Here is a 24,991-nt window from a genome sequence, read left to right as displayed (position 1 = left end):
TTATTGTGCTTTATATTTCTTCAAATAGCTTAAATGGACTTTAAAATAATTGCATTATCTGCAAAGTCAAGTAGCATACCAGTCAGTGGAGTTGGCACCAGAGTAGTTGGCTGTGTTTGGCCAGGTAGAGTGATTGGTGGCTCTAACGTTGTTGTTGCTGTGGTAGCAATGGGAGGATGTAAGGTTGTAAGAAGTACATTCTCCATTGATGGGTTGCAACCAAGAATATCAAATCTGTGGATTATTTATATATACTAAATGCTAGTCTTGTGTATAGATCACTTCCATTAAATAATGTTAATTCCTATGTTAAATCTATTTTTAAGTCTTGAAATATCAGAAGCCTTTTTCTAGGTGACAAATCTAAATCATATTTTATAGCTTAAAATACTTGTAGGTGACAAATCTAAATCATATTTTATAGCTTAAAATACTTGTAGGTGACAAATCTAAATCATATTTTATAGCTTAAAATACTTGTAGGTGACAAATCTATATCATATTTTATAGCTTAAAATACTTGTAGGTGACAAATCTAAATCATATTTTATAGCTAAGTTAAAACAAAAAGTTAGTCTCATTTCTTAATCTAAATATATTGAGTCTGTTACAAATCACTTAAATTCCTAATTAATCATTATTTTTGGTTGTAATGCTTGTTATACAAGATAAGAAATATTAAAATAATTGAAATTCAAAGTGATAAAGTTTCTGCTACAACAAACAGTTTGGGGCTTTCCCATGAAGTCAGAAAAGTGGAAATGTGAATGCAGGTCTGAGTGCTCCACACACTGAAACATGTGAATGCTTTGGTGTTAATGTCAATAATGGTTGGATGTTCTACCTGAATTAAAGACCATGATAGAAATGTAAATATCATTCCATGTTGCAAAACATTCCCCCTACTCACCTTAAAGCAAAGCCCATATGGCTGCCAACTGGTATAATACGAATGTATTGAGCAATGATGTTATGCACAAACATATTAGTCACTGGAGAGTTGCTGTCAGAATTAGCAGAATAGGTTGTGGCCACACCATCTTGTTTTTGGGAATATGGGTAAAAATCAACACCATTACTGCTGTATGAGATTTGATATTCAGTCACCCATTTCTCTTCCAGACCTTGACCTTGTGTTACAACTCCTGACAAAAACTTTTGCTCCTTAAAGTTCACTTGTATGTAAGGTGCCTCATCATTGTTCCTGCAATTTACAATTTGAGTAGGCCTACTTTATTTGAAAAGATTTAGATTAAATAGTGTTAACAACATTTTTTATTTATCTTAAAAGTTTCTGCATTCAGAAGCGTGGTCGAGAGGCCAAGTGCGCTTGAACTTGGCTTGGCTTGGCTACCTAGAAGGGGCTCGAGGTTCGACACCCGACTCGGGCAGAGTTGTGTTTACTGAGCGCCTAAAGGCAGCACGGAAAACCAACTCCTAGATACCCCCTCCCCCCCACCGGTCCACAAATCAGATTGGACCAAAAGCGCTCTGAGCATGCTATAAGCATGAAAGTAGCGCTATATAAAAGCTATAATAATTAAAAAAAAAAAAAATTCACAATTATAGTATTTGTTATTTGACAGGTGTTCTATAAATACTGAGTTGCCAACATTAAATCAAAAACTAGGTTACTCTTTGAAGTTAACAGAGCAAGAGAAGCAAATACTTCAATGCTATGTAAATGTGATGATCTTTATCATGTAGCTTGTGACTCTATTACACTTTTAATTGCCTTGATATCAAGTGCCCTATTGTAACTGATTATACTTTTATTCTCTTTCCTAGTAAAGAATCAGGCATGCCATACTAAGGTGGTAGACTAATACTATCAGAAAAGCAGTCTCATCTTACTAACTATGCTTAATGATCTAGTCACATTCATCACTAAAAGAGTTGTACATACGAAGGTATCCATGCACCGCTGGAAGTGTAGAGCCTGGCCATTTCAGGTCCATGGTTGGCTATACTGGATGATGCAGTAATTTGACTGTCTTCTATTATTTTTTCATTCTCTAGCCCCATTTGTTTGGTACACACTATTTTGAAACAAAACAACCAAGAAGATCTGGCTATTATATTATTTTATATCATTAAAAAAGTTTAAGTTTTTATATTTTTAGAAATTATAAACATCATTTTATTTTTCAAAAATGTTATTCTAATGAAGATGAAAAATATAATCAAACAAATATTTTATAGAGTAATATTGTAACATTCAGTATGATTCATCAGAAGAGATTTGGTGTATGACTGTGGCAATTTGTTTAAAAAGCTTAAAAGGCTCAGGTAGTACATGAGATGTAGCGATAGACTTACAAGTCTCAGGTAATGCATGAGGTGTGGTGATAGACTTACAAGGCTCTGGTGGTACATAAGGTGTGATGATAGGTGGACTTTTCGTTGTCACATCAACTACACTTCCAGTTGGAATTGTTGGTTGAGCAGTAGTCAAGGGTGGTCTAGGTGTAGGTGATGAAGTGGAATAACATCCAATATAATTTAGTCTAAGGCCAGGACCACTGGGTGCCCAGGTGAGTGGGACAATCTGAACATATCTCGCTATGATAACCTGAGAATACAAGTCATATATTACACATTTAAATACTTCATACAAAAATTAAGGAATAAAAACAGGACTCTAAAAATGACTACAAAGTGTTTCATGCATTGAACTAGACATATTTTTATTAATAGATCATATTTTATATTGAAACTTCTTTGCAAGATTATGTTACTAATTAAAGAGTGTGTGATACTCAAACCTCACTTTTACAATGCTTAAAAAGGGCAATCATAAAAAAAAAGACACAAAAGAGATAGACCATGAAACAAAATAACTTCTATTACATGTTGAAATGTACATCAAAAGGATTTGATATGAAATTAACTAAGCCCAAAAGGAAGTCCAGAACCATGCTTTCTGAATAGCCTTGAAATATGTACACAGACAAACACATACAAAAAATGGTCAATGTGTTTTGATTAATTCTTTAATCATTAAAAAACTAGTTGTTTTTTTTTAACCCAAAACTGTATATTTAAAGTATTTAACTATGATTTACTAGCTCTTCCAGGTTATAAATGAAAAATTTCCATAATTTAAATTTAAAGAACTAAAAAACTTTTAAAAAATAATATACCATGCAGAGGAAAGGTCACTCACCCTTGGGAAATAGTTTCTAATAATAGAATCTTTGTCAGAGTTGCCAGGGAAAACTAAAATTTTGTCTTGATTATTTCTGACATGGTAATAGGTCAAGCCATCCATACTTGTGCGGATCAAAAAGGAAGACACCCATTTTTCACTGTCTGGGCTGCCCTGCGTAAGAACTCCAGAGAGATTCTGAGGAGTTTGAAAGTCAACCTGGAGCCATTGACTGGAGTCTGCAACCCTGTCAAACACATTATCAAATAATGACAAGAAACTTATCACATACATAATTATATACAAGATTATGGGACAGAAGCATCAAAAACTTAGCTTACAATGGAACCCATGAGAAAAATTGGTTATCCAATCTTCCTGCAGATGGTGATGTTTCAGAATTGAATTGACTAGAAGCTGTTAGTTGCTGGTTGGCTATCATAGAAGGTCGGTCAACATTCATTGGGAAATTACAAATCATATCTGTATGAAAAAAAAAATTCAGAATGTTTAATACCACAAGCAAGACATGGTAGAATGATCTGAAGATCAAATACAAAAGAATGCTATGATATTAAATTTCAGGATTTTTAAAACAATTACATAGTTATTTTTACTATTTAAACAAGATTACAAAGAGAGTTTGTTTAACACACAAACTCATGTGGCTCCCAATGTCAAACCAACAGCTCTTATAAAGCAGAATTAGCCTTTAATATGAATGTTTACAGGGTAGTCTATATGGACAAGGATATGTGTTTTTGTTTTATAAAAAAAAAATGAAATGTATGTATAACTGTATCATTTTGTGTGTTGAGGAAAGATGTAAAATATATGTTATGGGCATTCCTTAAGAAATAAAAATTATTATGTCTTAACTCAGATCTTCTGACTAAGCAGGGTCCCAACCTGGAAATATAGAGGCATACATATAAACATCATGTCTTTTAGTTTATCACTTTCTATTTTGTGTCACTAAATTTGAGACTTACTTGGAACAGGAATGGCAAATGTTGGAGGTCCCATAGTGGTTTCAAACTGTCCTGGTGGTGGAGTCAAAGTTGTCTTCTCTGAAATAGTTGGAGACCAAGTGACACCCTGTGTAATGGGTACAACTGGGGTAGGCCTTGGGGTCTCACAACCTAGCAGATTAAACCTCAGGGTGATACCATTGTGGGACTCCACTGGTCTTATCTGTATGTATCTGGCCACTTCTGTGGGGAAGAAGTTGGTCACTGGTGTGTGCTGGTCAGTGTTGCCATTGAACACAATAGGATTGCCAGAGTTGTCCTTAACAGGTTCAAAAGTGATGCCATCGGTACTGAAGTACACTGAGTATTTAGTGACCCATGATGGTTGGTCAGCACTTCCTTGAGTGGTCACTCCAGAGAATTTATACGGTGACAGAAGATCAACTTGCAAGTATGGTTTCTCATCAGATGTTCTATAAATGCAAAATTTAAATGATTTAATAACAAAATTAATGCAACTTAATTGTAAATGAAAGAATTGAAAAAAAGAAATTTGTGGCATATTGTATTGATAGTTACTTTTTTTAATGAATATAGAAAAATAAAAACAACAAAGTAGGCTGCATTTTTCATAAGTGTTGGCATTGATCTTCGAAAGGCCAGAATAAGTTTGATCTAATTACAGAAATGGTACATCAATCAGTATATTATTCTATGCATACTGAAAGCTAAAACTTTTTTGTATAATAATTTTAAAAAGCTAAACAAAAAAAATGCAAATTGGTTGATTGGTTGTTGATATCTTTATTTTTTTAGAAAAATGTTTTTGACAAAATACAATAGATACCATATTTATAATATTTAATGCTATTTTATGAAAAAAAAACACCTTTATTTCTAAAAAAATTAAGCTCCAGCAAATGTCTTAAGTACCAACCTAGGTGACCATCCTCCAGCAAACACTCCATCAGTATAGGTGAAAATCCTGCCTCTGGTTGGTCCATGGTACTCATCAAGGGATGTTGAAGCAGACAACTGTTGGTCCCCAATAATCAATGGATTAGAAATTCCCATTGGTACATCACACTCTGAAAAAAAAAGTTCTTTTATTTTTATCATGAAAAAAAATATTTTTTTTTATAAAACGTTTTTACAAACTAAGTGAATATTTTAACAATTTGTTGTTTTAAAAGTTTCTTTACTATTATTTTATCCTTTTACCCAATCATACTAATTTTTATTGTTATGTTTTTAAAAGATGTGAAACAATGCAATAGAGTCTATTCACAGTGATTGGAGATTGAAATGAGTCTAGTCACAGTCATTGGAGATTAAATGAGTCTAGTTATAGTGATAAGGGTTGGGTTTTGTCTAAGTGATTGATTATTGTAATGATGAAGATGAAAAGATGACAATCTTTACTCACTAATTGTGACTGGTGTTGGTGGAGTGAGTGTAGTTCCAGTTCCTGGTGTTGGTGGAGTTTCATTGCTAACAGTTAGAGGAGTCAGCGATGGTGGTAATTTTGGTATATCAGGTTTACATCCCAAAACATCAAATCTAAGACCTATACCACTGGGTCCTGCCTCAACAGGAACTATCTTGATGTACTGGGCAATGATTTCACGGTTGAGTAAGTTTCTTACAGGTGTGTTACTGTCAGTGTTACCACGGAACAGGTAAGGTGTTTGGCTACCAGGGTACTCAGTGTATGGAATAAAGTCAACACCATTAAGGCTGTAATAGATGTAGTATGTCTTGACCCAACGAGATGAATCAGGGCTGCCTTGTGTCACAACTCCAGACAAAAGCTTGGGTTCATCAAATTTAACAGTAACCCATTGATTTGTTTCAGATCTTCATTAAAAATTGAAAAAAAACACAAAAACACATGTTATAAAAATACAAAACAAAAATTAACTAATGGATAAACTATATATATTTCATTTTATTATAGTCTTACTTAAAAAAAAACAATTTGTTAAATTTTATCTTTTTGGAAAAATATGCATAATATCAATAAGCCTTTTCATTCATACATTATTAGCAAGTCATAGCTTTAATTACTCATCTTAAAGGAGAATCTTCCATAATCATGATTACAATTTGGTAGTTATTAATGATTAAAATACAAGAAATTTTAACATTTAATTTTTTTATTCAAATGTAAACTATATATAAAATATAATTATTTTTGTCAGTTGATGGATGAAATTGTTTGTTTCCCCATACTCTTAAAGTGCTTGATAAATTTGGACAAAATGTATTAGTACTATTAATCTGAAGTTTAAAATAAAGTTAATGTAGCAAATATTTATTTTGATGATTTCTTAATTATTTATAAAATCTTAAAATGATAATGAATAAAGGCTAAAAAATGATGTTTCTTATGATTATCATCAAATTTAAGAAAAAACTAAACAGGTTTTTTAAAAACTACCAAATTTAGTAAATTAAATTTAAAAAAAACACACAAGTTATGGCTACAAGATTGAAACAATATTAAAATGAAAGCTGAAGAAAATAAAATTAACTGATATTACCCAGGAATCCATGATCCACCAGAAGTACTGGAGTAAACATTATTAAGTCTTCCATCAGATACTGTGTGGGTTTTATCCAGATTAGATGATGAAGTCATCTGGTCATTAGCAATGATATAATGGCTACTTAAACCCATGGGTAGAAGACAGGCTGTGAAAAAAAAAAATGACAAAATGTAATAAAGACAAGCTGTGTAAAATAAAAATAAACATTGTCTTTTAAATACAAAATTAATTGAATGTTATTGTGGATCAAAAAACATAATAACAACAGCAATAAAAAAAACATTTACTTGGTGGGCTTATAGTATCTAAAACAATGGGTGGTGGTGTCAGTGTTGGTTTAGGTGTTTGACCAAAAGGTAAAGTTGGTTTCTCTGTTGTTGTTGTCGGAGGTGGAGAGGGTGTTACTATTCCACGGTCTGGCAATGAAGGGTTGCAGCCCAACACATCAAACCTATATGCATACAATAGAAATAATTAGTTTTTATAAATGTATTGTGTCTATTTCTTGTTAATAGAACATTTTTTAAACAAATTATCTATTTAACCCCACCCCCCACCCCCCAAAAAAATAATTTTGTTTTGATAATCAACCATGAACAGTATAAATATTTCTAAAGAGCGGAAGTAATTAGAATCTTTAAAAAAGTCAAATAACCATGCTTTTAAAAAGTCAACCATGCTTTTGAAAGAGTTAAGTCCAAATAGAATCAAGCTTTACAGCATGATCTATAGGAAAGAAATGTAACTGTTATGCTCAACTGCTCATTTGGTCCAGAAACAGGTTAACAAAGTAGGAAAAAATACAAAATTATGTTTTCAAGGTCTTTTTAAAAGACTATAAAAGAAAGACCAAGAAAGATATTAGGAATATTGTTGACCAGATCAGTCAAGCTACATTATTTTCAGTATTTTGTACAAATAGTTATAAAGTTTATTAATCACTGTGATGTCCAATTTATTTCATCATTAGGATTTATATTCTTTTTTTTTTGCTACATTGACTTTGAAAAGATTTAAATCGATCAAGTTTATATTGTTTATATTTCCCTTCAGTGTATGATTAATAAATCCAAAAATGTATGCTGTAGTATTAGAGAAAATAACAACAAAATTTTTACAAATATTTCAACTCGCAAATAAATAGTATTGAATTAACCCTTGCCCCCTTAAGCAGTGCATTTAAATCCCATGAGAAGACAAATGATTAATTCTTATTATTCTTGTATAAATGAAATAGGGCTTAAAGAAGGGCATAAGCTTTTTTCAAATTCATTTTTCTGCTTAACATTCTCCTACAGAATATGTTTGTTTAACTAAATTCAACATTTTCTTTGCTTACCTCAGGGCTGGCTGCATGTGACTACCAACAGGGTATATCCTAATGTACTGAGCCAAGATATTTTGAACAAAGAGGTTAGTAACAGGGGTGTTGGAATCTGTGTTGGCTTTGAAAATTGTTGCCCCATCTTGCTTGGCTGAATATGGAACAAAGTCTACGCCATCCATGCTTGTGTATACTTTATATTCGGTCACCCATCTTTCTTCAGTTCCTTCTCCCTGAGTCACTACACCAGACAGGAACTTGGGTTCTTGAAAGTTAACTTGGATATATGGTGATGTGTCATCATTCCTGAACACAAAAAAAATATTTTTTTTTACATTTTTATAGTTAATAGAAAACTGAGAAAAGGTATTAATCCATTTTCATGCCTTTTTATGCTTGGTGCTTTAAAACAAAAAGATTTTTATATTTAAAAAATGTAATTCTTTCTATATATTTTTTTAAGAGTATCCTTCTTTTTTGTGTATTTATCTTAGATAAATTCATAAAAAAAATCTTGTAAGCAGCAAATGTATGTATTTTAAAGTTGCTTAATAAAACCGTATCTAAAAAAAAACAAGCTTCTTTGTTCTTTACATTTTCAACTACAAGATTATTAAACCTATTTATTTAATTTAAAAAATTACAATGGCATCCAAGATCCTTGGTAAAAATATTCAGAAAGTCTGGCCAATTGTGGTCCATGAAAAGGTTTACTTGATGAAGCTGTTATCTGTGAGTCTTTAATTATTTGTTGACTTTGTAAGCCCATTTCTTTGCCACATACTAAAAAAAAGGGAAAACACTTTCTTTATAATCATATCAAGAATGTCATCCAAATATTGCAAAGAGATGGTCATTGTTGACATTTTACATTAAATGATCTATAAAATATAATAAAATTAGGAAAATATTTACATATAGCTAAGTAATACAAATATTTGAGTCATTCGGAATATTTTCTTGATTTCTTTATAATCAGATTTTGTCTACTATTAATGTTCCATAAGAAATAAATGATAACAAATGAAAAAATGATAACAAATTTTCCTAAGCAAGAACTTTGATTAAAAAGATGGCAGTGCAAAAAAAGGATATCACATGAACATGCAAATATCATTGGACTTAATTACATTCTAAAAATTATTACTGCATCAATAATAATCCAATAAAAATTAATTCTCATTATATGGAATAAATTCTCATTATATGGAATAAATTCTCATTATATGGAATGTAGTCAGTAGCAAGAAAACTGATATTATTTACCTGGTGTAGGTGTGGGAACAAAGAATGGCACTGTCGGGGGTAAAATTTGAGGAGTGGGTGCAGCAGTAGTAACACCTGGTGGTGGTGTAGCCATTGTGGTTGGAGTTGGAATTTCTAAAGGCTCTGTTGGTCGAGGTGTGTTGTACTTTGAGATGCAACCAAGATAATTGATTCTCAGCCCAGGACCATTTGGTGCCCACGTCAATGGTATGATGCGGATGTACCTAGCTATTACAGGCTACAAGAGAAATTGAACATTTTTCTTTACCCCAACTAGATTTTAAGAAATATTTGTATTGGATAATTCCACTTTTATGTATGCATGTATATAAAATCTAAAATTATAATAACATGATTTATATTTATATATAAATATTGCATTATCTATAAAAAAAAATGTCCACTCCAGAACTAATTAATACTGTTATGAATTTGTTAACATAAGTATTTACTACAAATAGGTGATAAATATTGTTGTTGTTTATTTAACTAAATTAAGCTTCCCGACCTTTTTTCCTTATTGATACAGAGTGAAGATAAAGAAACAATCATTACAGAAAAACCCAGAGACGTGAGAAGAAAATAAATGGTCAATCACTGATATCAAATTGTGTTTTTCTAAGATATAAAGTTTTTAAACATTTATTTATGCAATAATTATGTAGAAACTTCATAGATTGGATTATTGCTAACACAGCATCATTAGCAAAGTATTTATTTAATTTACTTTTTCCCTCTGTATAAAAACACAACAGGAACTTACATGTGGAAAATAATTTCTGACTATAGAATCCTTGTCAGAATTTCCTTTAAAAATGAAAATATTTCCATCATTGCCACGAAGTGGATAGAAAGTTAAGTCATCAAGGCTGGTGCTAATCATGTAGGATGAGACCCATTTCTCAGCATTTGGACTGCCCTGAGTCAGTATGCCAGACAAGTTCTGAGCTAACAAAAAGTCCACCTGAAGCCATTGGTTCTGGTCAGTCACACTAGTAAATAAAAATATATCTAATTTTTAAATCTTAATTTTTCACTTGTTTACAATTCTTCATTGATTAATGACCAAAAAAAAGATAAAAAATATACTACAATTTATTTGTAACAATCTTTTCAAGATGTGGAATTGATAAAAATTGTGGCAAGACTATATGCAATTTCTTAAATTGTACATCATGCTAGCTAACAATAATTTAATAGTATCTTATCTTCTTATATAATATAGACGTTACTTCAAAAAAGAAGATGATTACATCCTACTCGTCATGCATTTAGTCATGCATATTAACCAATGACTTAAATTCTGCCAAGTCACTGTTTTTCCTGGCTAGCTCAGGCAACCCATTCCATGCTCTAATAGCACTAGGGAAGAAGGAGTATTTGTACAAATTTGTCCTAGCATATGGGACGAGGAATGTGCCTTTATCTTTGTGTCTTTCAGAGTATTTTATTAAATTTTGTTTTTGTATTTGAAGATTATGGTTCAGTGTTTTATGTATAATTGCTACTTTACTTTTGAGTCTTCTGTCCTGAAGGCTTTCTAAATTTAGTGATTTTACTAAAGGTGTTACTCTGGTTAAGTGTGAATATTCGTTTGTTATGAATCTCACTGCTGTATTTTGTGTCTGTTCCAGTTTCTTAATGTTACCTTGAGTTGAGGGGTCCCCAACGGAGGATGCATATTCTATTATTGGCTATTATTGGTAATATATTTCACCATATTCAATAAGAAGATAAAAGCTTATTTAAAAATGACATAATTAAGTAGCTCCTTTGTTCCTAGTGTCATTAGTGTTGCCTGAATCAGCCTAGAAAACCAATGACTTATCAGAGTTTAAGTCACTAATTAACATGCATGAATAGATTAACCCATGGATAGTACAGAACATTATTATCTTCACTTTTGAAGGAATGTTTGCAATTTTTAAGATAAGACAATAAGATTGAAAACTTTTAAGACACAATAATGATGTCTAGCATAAAAGCATTTCCATTTTGTTTTCAATCTTAAAATTATGTTGACCATGTGACGAAATACTAGAACCTGAATTTTCTGAAACCAATGATAATGTATCATAAAGTGTGAAAGTAGAGAGTTACTTACGCTGGGATCCAAGATGACAAACCATTTAGTCTGCCATCACCAGGGGGAGTAATACTTAGTGTGGAACTCAACTGGTTATCAGGTAAAAATGGAGGAAGATCCACATTCATTGGAACATTGCAAACTACATCTGTTTCATAATTATACACAAATTAATAGTGATAATGAATTTAATTTTCTTTTGAAATTATTATTATAACATTTATGTTCCTTTTTTCTTTTTAAAAAGTAGTTGTAGATTTAATAATAAATTAGCTTCAAATGTAATTTTTTAAATATATATCTACATAAAATTTCTTCAGCAAAATTTACAGATCTTTATAGCTAAGAGGCAAAAATATAAAATGACAAAAAGTACACTTGATGGGGTTTGATTTTTAGATTAACTGAGAAAGTGAAACATCTTAGCTATATCTATGGAAGTGTTGAAACATCATCAGGTGGAGGAGGATTCAGTTTTAACTTTTTAACTTATGGCATGTATAAAAATTTAATTCTGAATTTTATTTCATCACCTTGGACCAATAATTAGGCAATGAGAAAATATTTAATTTTGAATTCAATATGTGTGTGTGTGTGTTATTCAATAGCAATTAAGCTTTCAAAAGATAGAAATGATTACACATCTCAGAACATTTTAAAAGTATGAATGATTGGATACTGACCTGGTTGTAGAGTAAATGGTGGTGTCAAAGTTGGTGAAGTTTGATGCTGCCCTGGTGGTGGGGTCAGAGTTGTAGCTCCTCCTGGATAGCTTACAGTGGGGGCCTTAGTAGGGGTACCTCCAGTTACTCTGAAAGGTGTTGGAGTAGGTGTTTCCCCATAGGCTATTGTTGGAGGAACCAGAGTTGCTGCACCATTGCATACTAGAAGATCAAACCTCAAGCCTGCAGCTCCTACCCACTTGTTGGGATAAATTCTGACAGCAATAGCAGGCACCTCCCTATCAAAGAATCCCTTAACTGGGGTGTTGCTGTCAAAGTTCCCTTTGAAAACTTTGGGCCCAGTCTGTCTGCTGTCCATGTAGGGCTGGAAATGGACTCCATCAATGGATGTTTCCACTGAGTACTCTGTCACCCATTGTGGTGAATTAGGAACTCCTTGAAGAACTACTCCAGTAATAAGGTCAGGACGTTGAAGTTTTAGTGTGATATAAGGATGAAGATCAGATAATCTGCAATTATCAAGGAACCACTCAAGCAATAATATGTATTGTTTAGGCTAAACAAAAAAATTGACAATGTTTTTAATTAATTATTTAGAACTGTATGTCTATATTTAATTTTATGTTCGTTAAAGCAATTTTTAAAATCTTCATAATTATGTTAAATGTGTTTTAAAAAATTAGATTTATGTAAATAGTGTAACATTTTGTTAGAATTTTTGTGAGAATTTCTTGTTTTTGTTTACACAATGATAGATCCCACAATGTTGCCAATACTACACAATATTGGTTTCTGTAGTTCCTTAAAGCCATCAGCTACGTGATGAGGGGGGCTATGCAGTGTGGGTAGCAATATTCTGACTAGAAATAATGCCCTGTGAGAAAAGCCATGGTCATTGTACACTGAAGACAGCCAACCAATTTGTATATTGTTTTGAGTGTCAATTGTTATAATAAAAATTTAAAATAAAACTTCATTTCTATATGTTAGGAGCAATACAATTATCTGATACTATTTTCAAATAGTAGCATGTGATCACTTAATGGAAATTTTGTTGCTTCTTAAACTTCTTGCAATATATCTTTTCAGGAATGAAATCATTTCATAAGTTTCCTAATAAGATTAAAATGGCTCAAATTTTTTTTTTGACTGTCATGTATTTTTGTGAAGAAAAATGTCTGTTAAATGTCCTTATCTTTGCAAGCTGAAGTGATCAGCTATTCTTAATGGTATTTTTCTTTATAGCTATTGAGCCTTCTAAAATGATATTTTTTGTAAAGTCAGTTTTCCTACAGGATTGTGAGATGGGAATCATCCAGCACAAAATCTTGGCCTTTGAAATGAGATTTGCTATAAATTAGTGGTCTTCAAGCTTGTGGTCAGCAATCCCATAAGCTTGTGTGTAATGTGAGATTCTTTCCAGACTAATTTGTGTTGAATAAATATCTTAAAGACTTAATAAAGCAATCAATGTTTTTCATCTGTCCCTCCAGAGACATTGAATACAACCCCTAGGTTTCTAAGCTTATCTTACTGACTTTAATATATATCATGTATTTTCAAGAAGCAACTTGCTAATCAATTTACTATTCAACCAACCAGTCTGCAAGGACAGTTAAAATCTTCTTGAATTAGCTATGAAAGATTTTATTAGTAAGAGCATTTAACAATTTATGGAATGAGTTACTAGTTGATTAAACCAGTTTTATGTCAGATTTTTTTAAAAACATTTTCTCTTGTATAATGTGTCCTTCATGCATGCTTTGTGCATTCTTGTCCAATATCATTTGTGAAAATAGGGGAAAAAAGAGGTGGTGGTCGGGGGGGTGGGGAGTTTCTGTGTGAAGATTTCTCAGCTTCTTTTAGGGGCTCAGCAAAGACAACTCAGAATGAGTTGGGATTTGAACTTGAGACCCCTTGATAGGTATGCCACTCAGCCACCCATCCAAATGCTGAGTGTTCAACTTTTGCAGACTCTTTTACAAATCTTTTCACTTGTAATAATTTAAGCAAAATAATTATTATGTCAGTAGTTCTAAATTACAGGCTTTGACCAATTATAGGTTGGTGTATGATGGATAATTGCCAGCCTATGTTTTAAATGTTATCACAAACAATAACATATGTTGTTGAAACACTATTATTTTTATTTGTGTAATATATTATAAAAATAAATATAATACACTTTTAATTTTGTTTAAGTCCATGTCAAGACCATGTGGAGATAAGAATTTCAAAAATATATATGCATTATTATGTATTACTTTGTGCTATGTATAAAAACTTTGTATCACTTGACATAACTTAAGGGTGTACAGCAATGCTTATAAGTGAGTAAAACACAAGGATTATACATGGTTGCTTGGTGGCAACAACAGCAAGATGAACAGGCCATCCTAGCCCAGTTCAGAGTCAACCACTGCCTTATAGACAAATACTTTGAATGATTTGGAGAGAGCTATGACTCACAATGTCACCAGTGCAGGGAGGATGAAGAGAAGTAGACAAACAGGCTGGACAAGGTTTTAAGAGAGAGAGAACTTGTTCATAAAATTCTTTTTCTTTAAAATGGACAAGGAGACCCTAAGACACACATGATTCCTTTAGGGGGATTAGTCTCAGCACAAAAGGGTTTCCAGAAGGATTATGCTAGTTGAAGAGGTAACAGATGAGTATTAAACATACAAATATTCAACATACATCTATTAAAGTCTTAGTCTTAAAAAATGAATGGTCTGGTTTTAACAAAGGTGAATATTAAGTCTTAGTGAGTCTCAATGACAGTGGTAGCCTGAATTTGACTAATCCCCACTTAAAAATATAAACATTCTATATAACTCATTTTTATTTAGATACTTTTTAAATGGTATAATATATTGTAGATGGTTAGTTTAGTATTATTCTTTTTTTCTATCATTGAAGAAGTTAATTTTCTATCAAAAACCCAGTCCAGTTCAACACTCCAAATGCTTTCATGAACACATTCATTTCAAATTGAAAAAGTCTCTAACCTGGGAACCCATGCTCCCCCGTTGTCAGCTCCTGAGTGTGTGTTGAAGAGTCGAGCCTGATGAGCCTCGTAAGCTACACTCTGAGAGGAAGAGGCAGAGAACTGATCATTCCCAGCAATGTCCTTCTGGTAGGATCCCAACAATTCATCACACACTGCAGGAGAAACATAATATTAGGGATTGATTTTTGTGTTTGTTAAAGACTTCCTCAAATTCCTTCAGCTTTGATTCCAAGGTCTCCACCCAGCTGAGTTGCCAATATTCTCCAATCTTTTAATAACATGTGAATCATTTCCACTAGAAGATCATTGAGTCTCAAAGTGTAAATATAATATTTCACTCAGTAAATTCAGCAGGGTGGGTTCCAATCAAAGCTGAAAGTGTTCTTACAGTCTAATAAAAATGTAAACAAATTAAATACAACAAAGTGTCCAAGCATGATGCTCTTTTTTTTATTGATCTGAATATAAAGTCAAAGAAATTATAGATGCAAATACTGGAAGACATTATGCAAAGCCAGATGCATTACAATTATTTAGCAACTAAAATTCATATTAATAAAAACAAAATATTCTTAAAAGTGTTGTAAAAGTCTTAAGTGATAAAAAACAGGATATTAAGGTCATTCTTAATGGTAATGGAAATCAATATAATCATGTATATAAAATAACCGAGATGATGACAAATAACAATCACTTCCTAAAGCAAATCCAATTTGAGTTTTTGTTAAGTTCTAAGAAAATCTTATAATTCTTGTCCTTTTTCAGTCCTTGTTTAACTTTAATTGAATGTTTCTAAACCAATAGAGGACCTTTTTATTTGGGTCTAAACTATTTTTAAAAGCACTCAAAGCTTATTTTGAAATATTTGTGATTTTCAAATTCAACATTTTCACCAAGTGATTGATTGTCAAAGAGTATCACACATATTTAAACAAGAACTTTTATAAAAAAAATTAAAAAAAACAATAGCAAGGTTATTTTTTAACAGCAGCCTTGCGAAGGCGTCGAGGTGCTGCAGCTCTATTACCTCCATTGGTGTCATTGATTGAATGAGGAGTCCCTGCGTTTTCGGTGGTCTTCTGACCAGGTTGCTCTGCTGTTGTGGTTGTTTGTGGAGTAGGTGTGTGCATAGGAACAGGCTCACACTTGCCAAAGGTAATATGCTCTATTATGGTGTTACGACAAATGCTATAATAAAGAAAAATAGATTTAAAGTTAAAAAGAAAGGTATAAAATAATGATCTGAAATTCTTGTATGAAATAATGTTGTTCTTTCACTTATAAGATTAAGAAAAACTAATTACTGAAGAAGATAATAATGTCAAAATATTTACATAATTTAAAGTTAACTGTGAATAACAGTTTCTTGCCAATTTTGTTCTTGGCATTAACAAATCAACTATAATGATATGTTCAAGGCAAAGACCAGCAAGTACGATTTAAAAATCAAGGATAAAAACTTGTGCAATTAATCATTACGGCCATCAAATAAAAATGAAATTATACTTACCAAATCTCACATTCAGTCCTACAGGCTGAAGGGTCCTCTATTCTCTCCCCTTCTTTGTAGGTCTTGCCATTGATATCACAAGATGGTGTTTCACAAAGAGATTCAGGAATGCAACTGACTGGGTCAGTGAGTGAGTCATAGACCTGAAAGAGAACATTTATATTTACAATTTCCTCACCAATAAATTGTGTAATTTCTGTATTTGAATCAGCAAAAATATATACAATGAATTTGGTACTATACATTTTGTACAAAAAAAACTTTTATGGTTTAACTGACACAATTAGTCCAGATGATATCACAATGAGTAAACATCTCTACATTTCATATAAATGCAGTCACCTGTCCTGGTGGGCAAGGATTAAGATCACAGCCTTCAAAACAAAGTCCTTTAAGATCACTACATTGTGAAGCAATAGCAGAATACACATTTTTGTTGCCGCAGGTTTTCTTTGGACACAGAGAGATGCATGGATTAAATGTTTCACACTGCTCACACTGTATGGCTGAAATTAGAAAATAAACAGAATATTTAGACTCATGGGGATGCACATTATAATGTGACTTCTTTTACATAGATGACAAAAGGTGACTAGTCTTTCATAAAATAAACAGAATAATTAAACTTATTTGGAATGGAGATGCACATTATAAGGTGATATCTTTTGCATAGATGACAACAAGTGACTGGTCTTTCATAAAATAAGCAGAAAAATTAAACTCAGTTTGAATGGAGATACTAATTATAATGTGACATCTTTTACAGAGATGACAAAAAATGACTGGTCTTTCATAAAATAAACAGAATAGTTAAACTCAGTTTGAATGGGGATACTAATTATAATGTGACATCTTTTACAGAGATGACAAAAAGTGACTGGTCTTTCTTTTTAAGGTATTTTTTAAGATAAAGAACATGCTGAATCAATACTTACGACATAAATCATTGCTTCTCCAATTGATGGGCACTCCATTAACAGCACATTCATGAGCATAGGCAGCTATGGCAGTACAAAGACATTCACAGTCACCACCCAGGTCACAAGCACAAGCATCAAACTCACATCTTAAAATACAATAAACAGGATTTCAAGTATTTCTTAAAAACATCTTACAAATGTTGATTTAATTATCTTCACAGTTTGTTTTATAAGGAATCTTATTTCACTGAGTAAAAAAAAAAGGTTTCACCTTCTGACGAAATCTGTGCGATCAACAACATTGTGACATGGTTGAAATAGGTCAGAATTCAATACCGAACACTTGAAATGTGCCCAGGCTTTTCTCTGGGGGTTCTTTGAGCAAGTATCAGTAATCTCAAGGGATGGTGCACAAGAGCTTTGCACTTTCCAGCTATCACCAAATGCTGTTGCCTTGTTAACAGGATTCCCTCCTTGTTTTGGAATAAAATCATCTCCAGAGTCTTGATTAAAGTTGCCACAGAGACCTTCAACCTAATGGCCAAAGTGTAAAAGAAAAAAGTATTTTCATATTTTAGACAAATTATTGTGAACATTTAAATATGAAAAAAAAAACTTTGCAAAGTGATATTTAAGAACATAAATATAAAATTAGAAAAAAACAAATTAAGCTAACCCTATATATTTTTCTTCCATTTTTTTTTTTACTTAAAAGCAACTTTCTTTTAAAATGATTGCATCTACTCAAGATTAGTTACTATATAATAAAAGCAACTGTCACATGAACATGGGTTTACAAAAACATCTAAGCAAACAAATTAAGCTACTTACATATCTCATGTGATCTTTTGTTAGTCTGACATAAACTCTTGTTCCTTTGTCCCACTGTACTGTTACACCAAATGGAGTAGTGATGTAAACCATGTCACCAACTTCTTTGACACTAAATGGTGAGCCAGGATCTGGTACAACGGACTGACCTGGATGCAATACAAGAATATTAATTACTCACTGACAAAATCTCTGCTTGAGGACATAATGATAAGAACAGCCAGTGGCCTAAGTGAGAAGTCTTACTGTTGTGAAACCAATATATAGGCAAGTACTTGGAGTAAACATGCTAATGTACTGAAATTGAAATTTAAAAATCTGTTTCTAGCAAGATCCAAACTCAAGTGGCTTGTTAGCCTTTCCTAGCTACCCACATCCAAACTTTTGCTGCCTTACATTACATTTAAACATGGAAACCTGGAAAAGGCTTCAAGAGTCAATGTCCTGAGGAAATATCATGAGCCAGTGACCTTAGGCAGCTTGCACCACACAGTGCTACAGTCAGGCAGAACCTGCAATGCTCCTAGTCTCAAACTGTATCTGGTACCTGTGTGGAGAGGGGGCAACTAATCATTTCAACCATAGTTAATGGCCAGGCTTTCATTTCATTTCTTCGAGATGAACCATAGTTACTCCACACTGAAGGAAGCCAAAAATATTACTACTTGCCATTAAATCCATCAGGTGTTTTTTTAATTTATTATTTTTTTATCATCTACATAACATTTTACTTAAATTTTTCAGGTACTAATTTCAAGTGTGTAAACCTGAAAATAATTTCTAGGTGAAAAAAAAAAGAAGAAAAGAAAATATAAATCTTTGTACCTGAGATAAGTTGAAGTTTGTAAAAATTATCTGTTCCTTCTGTACCAACAGTAAAGTCAATTTGTTTGGCACAAGTTACTCCTGTTGTACCACACTGTGTGTTGTGAGTGGTGATAGCATAGTTGTAAGGACTGTCATCTGTTGATTTCACTAAAACATAGTCACACACTCCCTGGAACTCATAGCGACGGCCATCAAATGTAGTGTAATGGGAGTCTCCATAGGCACTACATGACGATGGGCAAGTGTTGTTTGTGCACTGCCATTGCCGATTTTTACAAGTGCTATGAATAAGAAATTGGATAATGAAATGAAGAATCATATAAAAGAGTATACCTTCATTGCTTTATTCTATTTATTTTTGATTTGATAGCAAGTTAAGTTCCCACTTGAGCTCTATAACATGAGTGAAAGAAATTAAAGTCTCTACTACTTTGGTTAATGTGGACCTTTTAACATGTATTGGGATTAAAAGAAGAAATATTAAATCTATAATCAACTATTACGTCTATAATTTAGTTTAAAAAATGAATTAGACTTTTGACAATAAATAAGATATAAAAATATTTTCTTCAACTTTTAGCTCCATTAGGCCTATAAACATTATTGACTAATAAAACGCAGAGTTTTAATAATAAAAACAAAGTATTCAGAACCAAATATAATACCAAATATATTTTAAGGATGTTAATTTGATTGCTATCTGCTGCTGTGTTTCCATGTTTCTTAGAATATTTTACTACTTCAATTGAAAAGTAATTTTAAATTCTACATTAACATTTAGGTAGAAGAATATATTTTTATTATGACAATACAGAAGTGCCACATCACCATACTTTTCTGGAATAATTGTACTTGTACCTAAGCGCAACACAGCATTGGGAAACTCTCATAAATTTAAAACAAACATAGGACAGGCATGCACATATGTTTAACACAAGCAGACAAAGAGGATTTTCCTTACCACTTATAAAAAATGACATTTTATGGTGCACAAAATATGATAAATAAATTCTCTATTGAATTCCCATCCTATCTGAACGAATCATGTTAAATAAACAAACCATTGATTGCATTCCTGGAAGTAAGATTCCCCTTCATGATAAGTATTTCCAGCATGGTGACAAGGGCACAAGGAAGCATTGACACAATTGTCTCCATCAAGAACCAGACCAGGCAGACACTCACATCCAGCATCGCAATTGTCTTTACTACAGTTGGGTGGATTGTGCATGTTGTCACAAGTAAGTGGACAGTTGGATTTGCATCTGGTGTAGACTGATGTCTCAAGTGGGCACAATGGAGGTGGATTGGTAGGTGGAAGAGTCACACGAGCAGGTGGCACAGCTGAGCAGACAAACTTGGCATTTTCACAGACACTGCAAATAAATTCAAACAAAAATAAATGTGTCATTATTTTTCAGAATTTCAATTTTTTATAATAAACTAAATCAATGGTATAACTTAGTTATGTCTGTTTGATCAAATATTATTATTTAGATACTGCCCAATAACAACTAAGAATTTATCTTATTATATTTTTTTAATTAACTTTAGTATTAAAGAATAAATTTAAAATTTTTTTTGTGAAAAGTAAAATGTCTAACTTACCAGATTTCACTTCCAAGAACTGTTGTGTATCCAGATGGATACTGTTTCCCATTGAAAATACAAGGACAATCTGCAATTGGGACACATTGCCCTTGGTCATTTAAAGTTTGGCCAGTCAAGCAATTGCAGCCTTCAACACACTTTGTGTCACAGTCAGGGTCTTTGTTTTCAGCTATGTCTCTGCATGTACGTTCACAGGGCCTGGCACACACAGTATACTGCTGACCAGCAGGACACTGCAGCACTGTTCAGATGGAAATTTTAACAACTAATCATCAATATGAACGATATTTTTACAACATGAATGGCATTTCATCAACATAACTGGTAGTAAAATGGTGGTATATAAACAAAAACTTTTAATTAGATACTTACAGCATTCTGGTATTTGCAGACGCCAATTTATTTGTATTCCCTTAGTGGCGCATGTATCTGCATAGCTTCCCATGTTAGGGCACATGCAGTCCTTCATGTTGGCAGTGCAAGAACATAGATCGTATAGACAGTCCTCATAATATGTGGTGACATCAATCACATTATGACAAGCTAGAAAACAGAAAGAATTTTTTTAAAAAGAAAAAAATTATGACAATGCATTAAAAATAATTTTCATAAGACTTTAAACAAGTAACTAAATCATAATTGTGTAGCTGGCCATTCAAGATAACTAAAGAAGAATTATGGCAAAGAACAAAGTAGCAGCCCAATGTAGAAGATATCATTCAGAGATGCTGGAAATAGATTGGCCATACTTCTAACAAGCCTGCATCCAACATCACAAGACAAGCCCTCACCTGGAACCCCCAAGGAAAGACAAGGAAGGGACAGATCAGAAATACATAGCACTGACATTTGGATGGCATGGATGAGGCGACTTGACAAACAGAAAAAATTTTGTTGTAGTTTAAATTCTAAGTTTAGAAACAATAGTCATTTACTTTACCTTTAAATATATCTCCTTTGAGTTTCTGGCACAAAGCCAATGCTTGATCTTTTTTCTGAGGGTTTGCATCACAGGGGTCTTGAGGTGTTATTTCTGAGATGTTGGCACATGACTGCTCAGTCTTCCATTGGTTACCAAAAATGTTGGGGTTGGTTTCAACATTACCCTCTAGTGTCTTAAAATCATTGGTCTGATCACCATCAAATGTACCACACAGACCAATGGTTTTTTTGTAGAATTCAGCAGGAGCTTTGATGTAGGCTCTGGTGCGCCCATCCCACAATATGCTGATGCCATTGCTTAGAGTAGCCTAGAGATCATTTACATAAAATTTATAGATTTTTAGAAATCAAGTTTTAAAAATACATAGTATACCATATATGTAAGGTATAAAATAAATTAGAAACATTTGTAATTAATTTTTTGTGGAATAAATAAAGTAATAATGATATGAATACTTTAAAAACTAAATTAACAATAATAAATAACGTGTAAATACAAAAACACAACCTAATAAATACTTAAAAAGATACAAAGATAAAGGCACATTGCCTAAATAAGTCTCTAATACACATGACTAGATTACGACATGGCTATGCAAAGGACATAATTATCTTCTCTTTTAAATGAACGGCTGTAATTTATGACATTAAGTAAAAATGAGATAATGAGGTCCCTTCCTAAAATAGTACTTATAACAATAATGGAAATGTGGTAAGCTAATTATGCTTTAAAATTTTCTCTAAAACATTCTAATTAGCCTTCAGTACAATTATGTATCAAGGCAAAAAACAACTAATTATTCCTTTTTGTGAACTCACTTGCATAAAGAGTGATGACACCATAGTGACTTTTATCTCTGGTGTTACATAAGGAAGAGTAGTTATTTCTCTTCCATTAATAAAGAGCTGGTGATTGTGGTCCAACTTAATGTTCAAGCCCTGGATATCAATGCTGATGGACTTAGTGCAAGAAGCATCTCCATGTCCACACTGAATGTTGTCCACTATCACATTGAAGTCTCTGTCTTTCATCAGGTAGTAGGAGCAGGTCCCCATGAAATTATATCTCTTACCATCAAATGTTTCATAGTGAGGGTCTCCAGTGGCAGAGCAGGTTTTGTCACAAGATTTTTTGGTACAGTTCCAAGCACCATTGTGGCATGTGCTAATAGAAAAAGATAATTGTTTGTCCTTTTTATTATATACATACATAGATCAGTTAGGCAAGCAGACAAACCAATTTGTATTCATGTAGGTCAATCTAACATTAAATGTTTAATTCTTTTTATATTTTGTATACTATTGAAAAGTCAAAGAATTTATTTTATAAGTAATTTTATCTAAGCATGATCATTTTAAACCAACTTTAATTTTTGACCCAAATAAAAAGTTTTAAGCAAGTAAATGTGGATTAAGACTAACTTGACTTACCAATTGTTACATTTTTCTGGGACTATTTCACCTTCTCTGAATGTTTGTGAGTTTTTCTCACACGGGCAATCAGTGGTTGGGATGCAATTACCATTGTGTAGAACCTGTCCATCAGGGCAGAAGCAACCATCCACACAAGTGGTATCAGGGCATACTGAGTTCACATTAGTACAGTCTTTAGCACATGAGCTGCCACATTCTTTATAGACCATGTTATTTGGACAGGAAATTGCTGGAAAAGATAGTGGAAGTATTAAACCTCTAACAAAAAAAAATATTTACTTTGGATTTAAAATAAGGATAACACTTCCCAGCCAATACTTCTCCCATTAAGCAAATATTTTATATTCAAGTAAAAGGCTTGCCCAAGGATGAAAGAAATACATTATTAAGAAATGCTAAAAATCGTCTACAAAAATGAAGTAAATGTAATATTTCTTAGTGCTATTTTTCTTACAAACATAATGTTGTTTTTTTTTTGTATGCTCAAAAACAATACACAATCAAATATCAATGAATAAAGCCCAAGTTATTGTGTTTTATCTTGTAAATAATTGTTGTAACTGAAAATCTAATACTCTACCACATCTGCCTTGAGTCCTCCATGTTATATTGGCACCTTTATCCATGCAAGAGCGTGAATAAGCTTCCATTGTATCACACATACAAGAGCCTTCACCACCAGCATTACAGCAATCTGTTTTACAAGACTCTTTGAATGGTGTAGGATCGACTTTCTGTAAAATTTCAAATTTTTTTTTATAACAATCATTAATAACAACCAATAATAATGGATAGATCTGATGCCATACCAATTTTTCTTTTCACTATGATCTTTAAGGCAAAATAAAGTTTATAACAACATTTTTAATTTTTGTTTTTCCAAAAATTAATCAATATTTTATTAAATCAATAATTTAACACAAATAAATGACTATTCAGGTAACAAGATTATAAGAGTGTAGAGTTACCGAAGAGCATGCAAGAAAAGATGCATCAGATGTTAAGGCGTCACAGAAACTTTGAGCTTTCTGGGTTATTTCTGGAGTCTGGGCATCACATCCAGTCTTCTGTGGTGGCTCAGCACAAACTTTAGTTGTTAAAAAATAGTATAAAATATTAAAGAGATTTGTTTCCTCTTTGCATTTCTAGTTACAGATAAAAACTAAAATTGCTACATGATGAGATTTTAAAACTAGTTCATGTTCATTTTATCATAATCAACAATTTTTAAGTATCAAAATACACAAGAGAAATGTTTAATGAGACATTATGGCTCAATTATTGATCTTTTGTTGCTTTTTTTAAATAATGTTTTGTTTGATGATAACTGAATGGCAATAGTTGAGAACATGGGTGACTTACCATTTCCATTTTCTTCTTTTTTCCAACTTGCACCAAACATTCCTACATCTGTAACTTGGGTTCCTCTTGGTGTCTCAAAATCATCAGTTGGAATCTTATTGTACTTGCCACAAAGACCAGTAATTTTATTTAGAAACTCATCTGAAACCTGAAATTTAGAGCAAATTTGGGGAGATTAAACTTTTGGTAAATGAAGTTTAACCATTTATATATCATAAGGTGCAAGTTCTACTTGCATGATAAACCAAGCTATGTGAATTAGCAGATCCATGTTTCAATAGAGATGAGTACATTTGTTTCAGCTTTTCAACAGTTACGTGATTAAGACAATTTTGCAATTTGAATACAAAATGGGTTTCACATATAACTTTTCTTAGAAAAAACAAATATCAAAGTTCTTATCTTATAAATTACAGAAGTTCAATCAAAAGAGAAGATAAAAGATCATGATCAAGAAATAATCTTTTGCCTCTGTAAAGGGCATAATGAATGACAGAATAATACAACACTTGT

The 24,991-nt window shown here is 32.3% G+C and overlaps 1 protein-coding gene across 4 annotated transcripts in view; it reads right to left on the bottom strand.

The window, feature by feature from the left end:
* Positions 1-24,991, bottom strand: part of LOC106070028 (uncharacterized) — a 146,280-nt gene that overhangs the window by 101,258 nt on the left and 20,031 nt on the right. For 3 of the 4 annotated variants that reach the window (XM_056036181.1, XM_056036194.1, XM_056036186.1), the window contains exons 11-44: positions 24,479-24,626; positions 24,085-24,203; positions 23,697-23,850; positions 23,114-23,345; positions 22,502-22,847; positions 21,681-21,990; positions 21,113-21,283; positions 20,738-20,981; positions 20,191-20,505; positions 19,127-19,410; positions 18,302-18,450; positions 17,742-18,004; positions 17,486-17,616; positions 16,893-17,056; positions 16,551-16,693; positions 16,068-16,228; positions 15,039-15,192; positions 12,028-12,536; positions 11,363-11,492; positions 10,022-10,250; positions 9,259-9,496; positions 8,637-8,775; positions 8,008-8,298; positions 6,956-7,119; positions 6,663-6,813; positions 5,546-5,976; positions 5,057-5,207; positions 4,141-4,592; positions 3,490-3,631; positions 3,167-3,395; positions 2,359-2,572; positions 1,907-2,039; positions 911-1,204; positions 80-234 (exon numbers count right to left, since the gene is read on the bottom strand). In XM_056036181.1, the coding sequence (XP_055892156.1) occupies positions 80-234; positions 911-1,204; positions 1,907-2,039; positions 2,359-2,572; positions 3,167-3,395; positions 3,490-3,631; positions 4,141-4,592; positions 5,057-5,207; positions 5,546-5,976; positions 6,663-6,813; positions 6,956-7,119; positions 8,008-8,298; positions 8,637-8,775; positions 9,259-9,496; positions 10,022-10,250; positions 11,363-11,492; positions 12,028-12,536; positions 15,039-15,192; positions 16,068-16,228; positions 16,551-16,693; positions 16,893-17,056; positions 17,486-17,616; positions 17,742-18,004; positions 18,302-18,450; positions 19,127-19,410; positions 20,191-20,505; positions 20,738-20,981; positions 21,113-21,283; positions 21,681-21,990; positions 22,502-22,847; positions 23,114-23,345; positions 23,697-23,850; positions 24,085-24,203; positions 24,479-24,626 (7,540 nt within the window). Of the gene's footprint in view, positions 1-79; positions 235-910; positions 1,205-1,906; positions 2,040-2,280; positions 2,286-2,358; positions 2,573-3,166; positions 3,396-3,489; positions 3,632-4,140; positions 4,593-5,056; positions 5,208-5,545; positions 5,977-6,662; positions 6,814-6,955; positions 7,120-8,007; positions 8,299-8,636; positions 8,776-9,258; positions 9,497-10,021; positions 10,251-11,362; positions 11,493-12,027; positions 12,537-15,038; positions 15,193-16,067; positions 16,229-16,550; positions 16,694-16,892; positions 17,057-17,485; positions 17,617-17,741; positions 18,005-18,301; positions 18,451-19,126; positions 19,411-20,190; positions 20,506-20,737; positions 20,982-21,112; positions 21,284-21,680; positions 21,991-22,501; positions 22,848-23,113; positions 23,346-23,696; positions 23,851-24,084; positions 24,204-24,478; positions 24,627-24,991 lie in introns of those variants that run through there. The other variant, XM_056036204.1, reaches the window with a different exon arrangement.

Source organism: Biomphalaria glabrata, chromosome 1 (assembly GCF_947242115.1).
Source record: "Biomphalaria glabrata chromosome 1, xgBioGlab47.1, whole genome shotgun sequence".
NCBI lineage: Eukaryota > Metazoa > Mollusca > Gastropoda > Planorbidae > Biomphalaria > Biomphalaria glabrata.
Note: the sequence above shows the minus strand (reverse complement) of the source record. Positions and strands in the feature narration are given on the sequence as shown.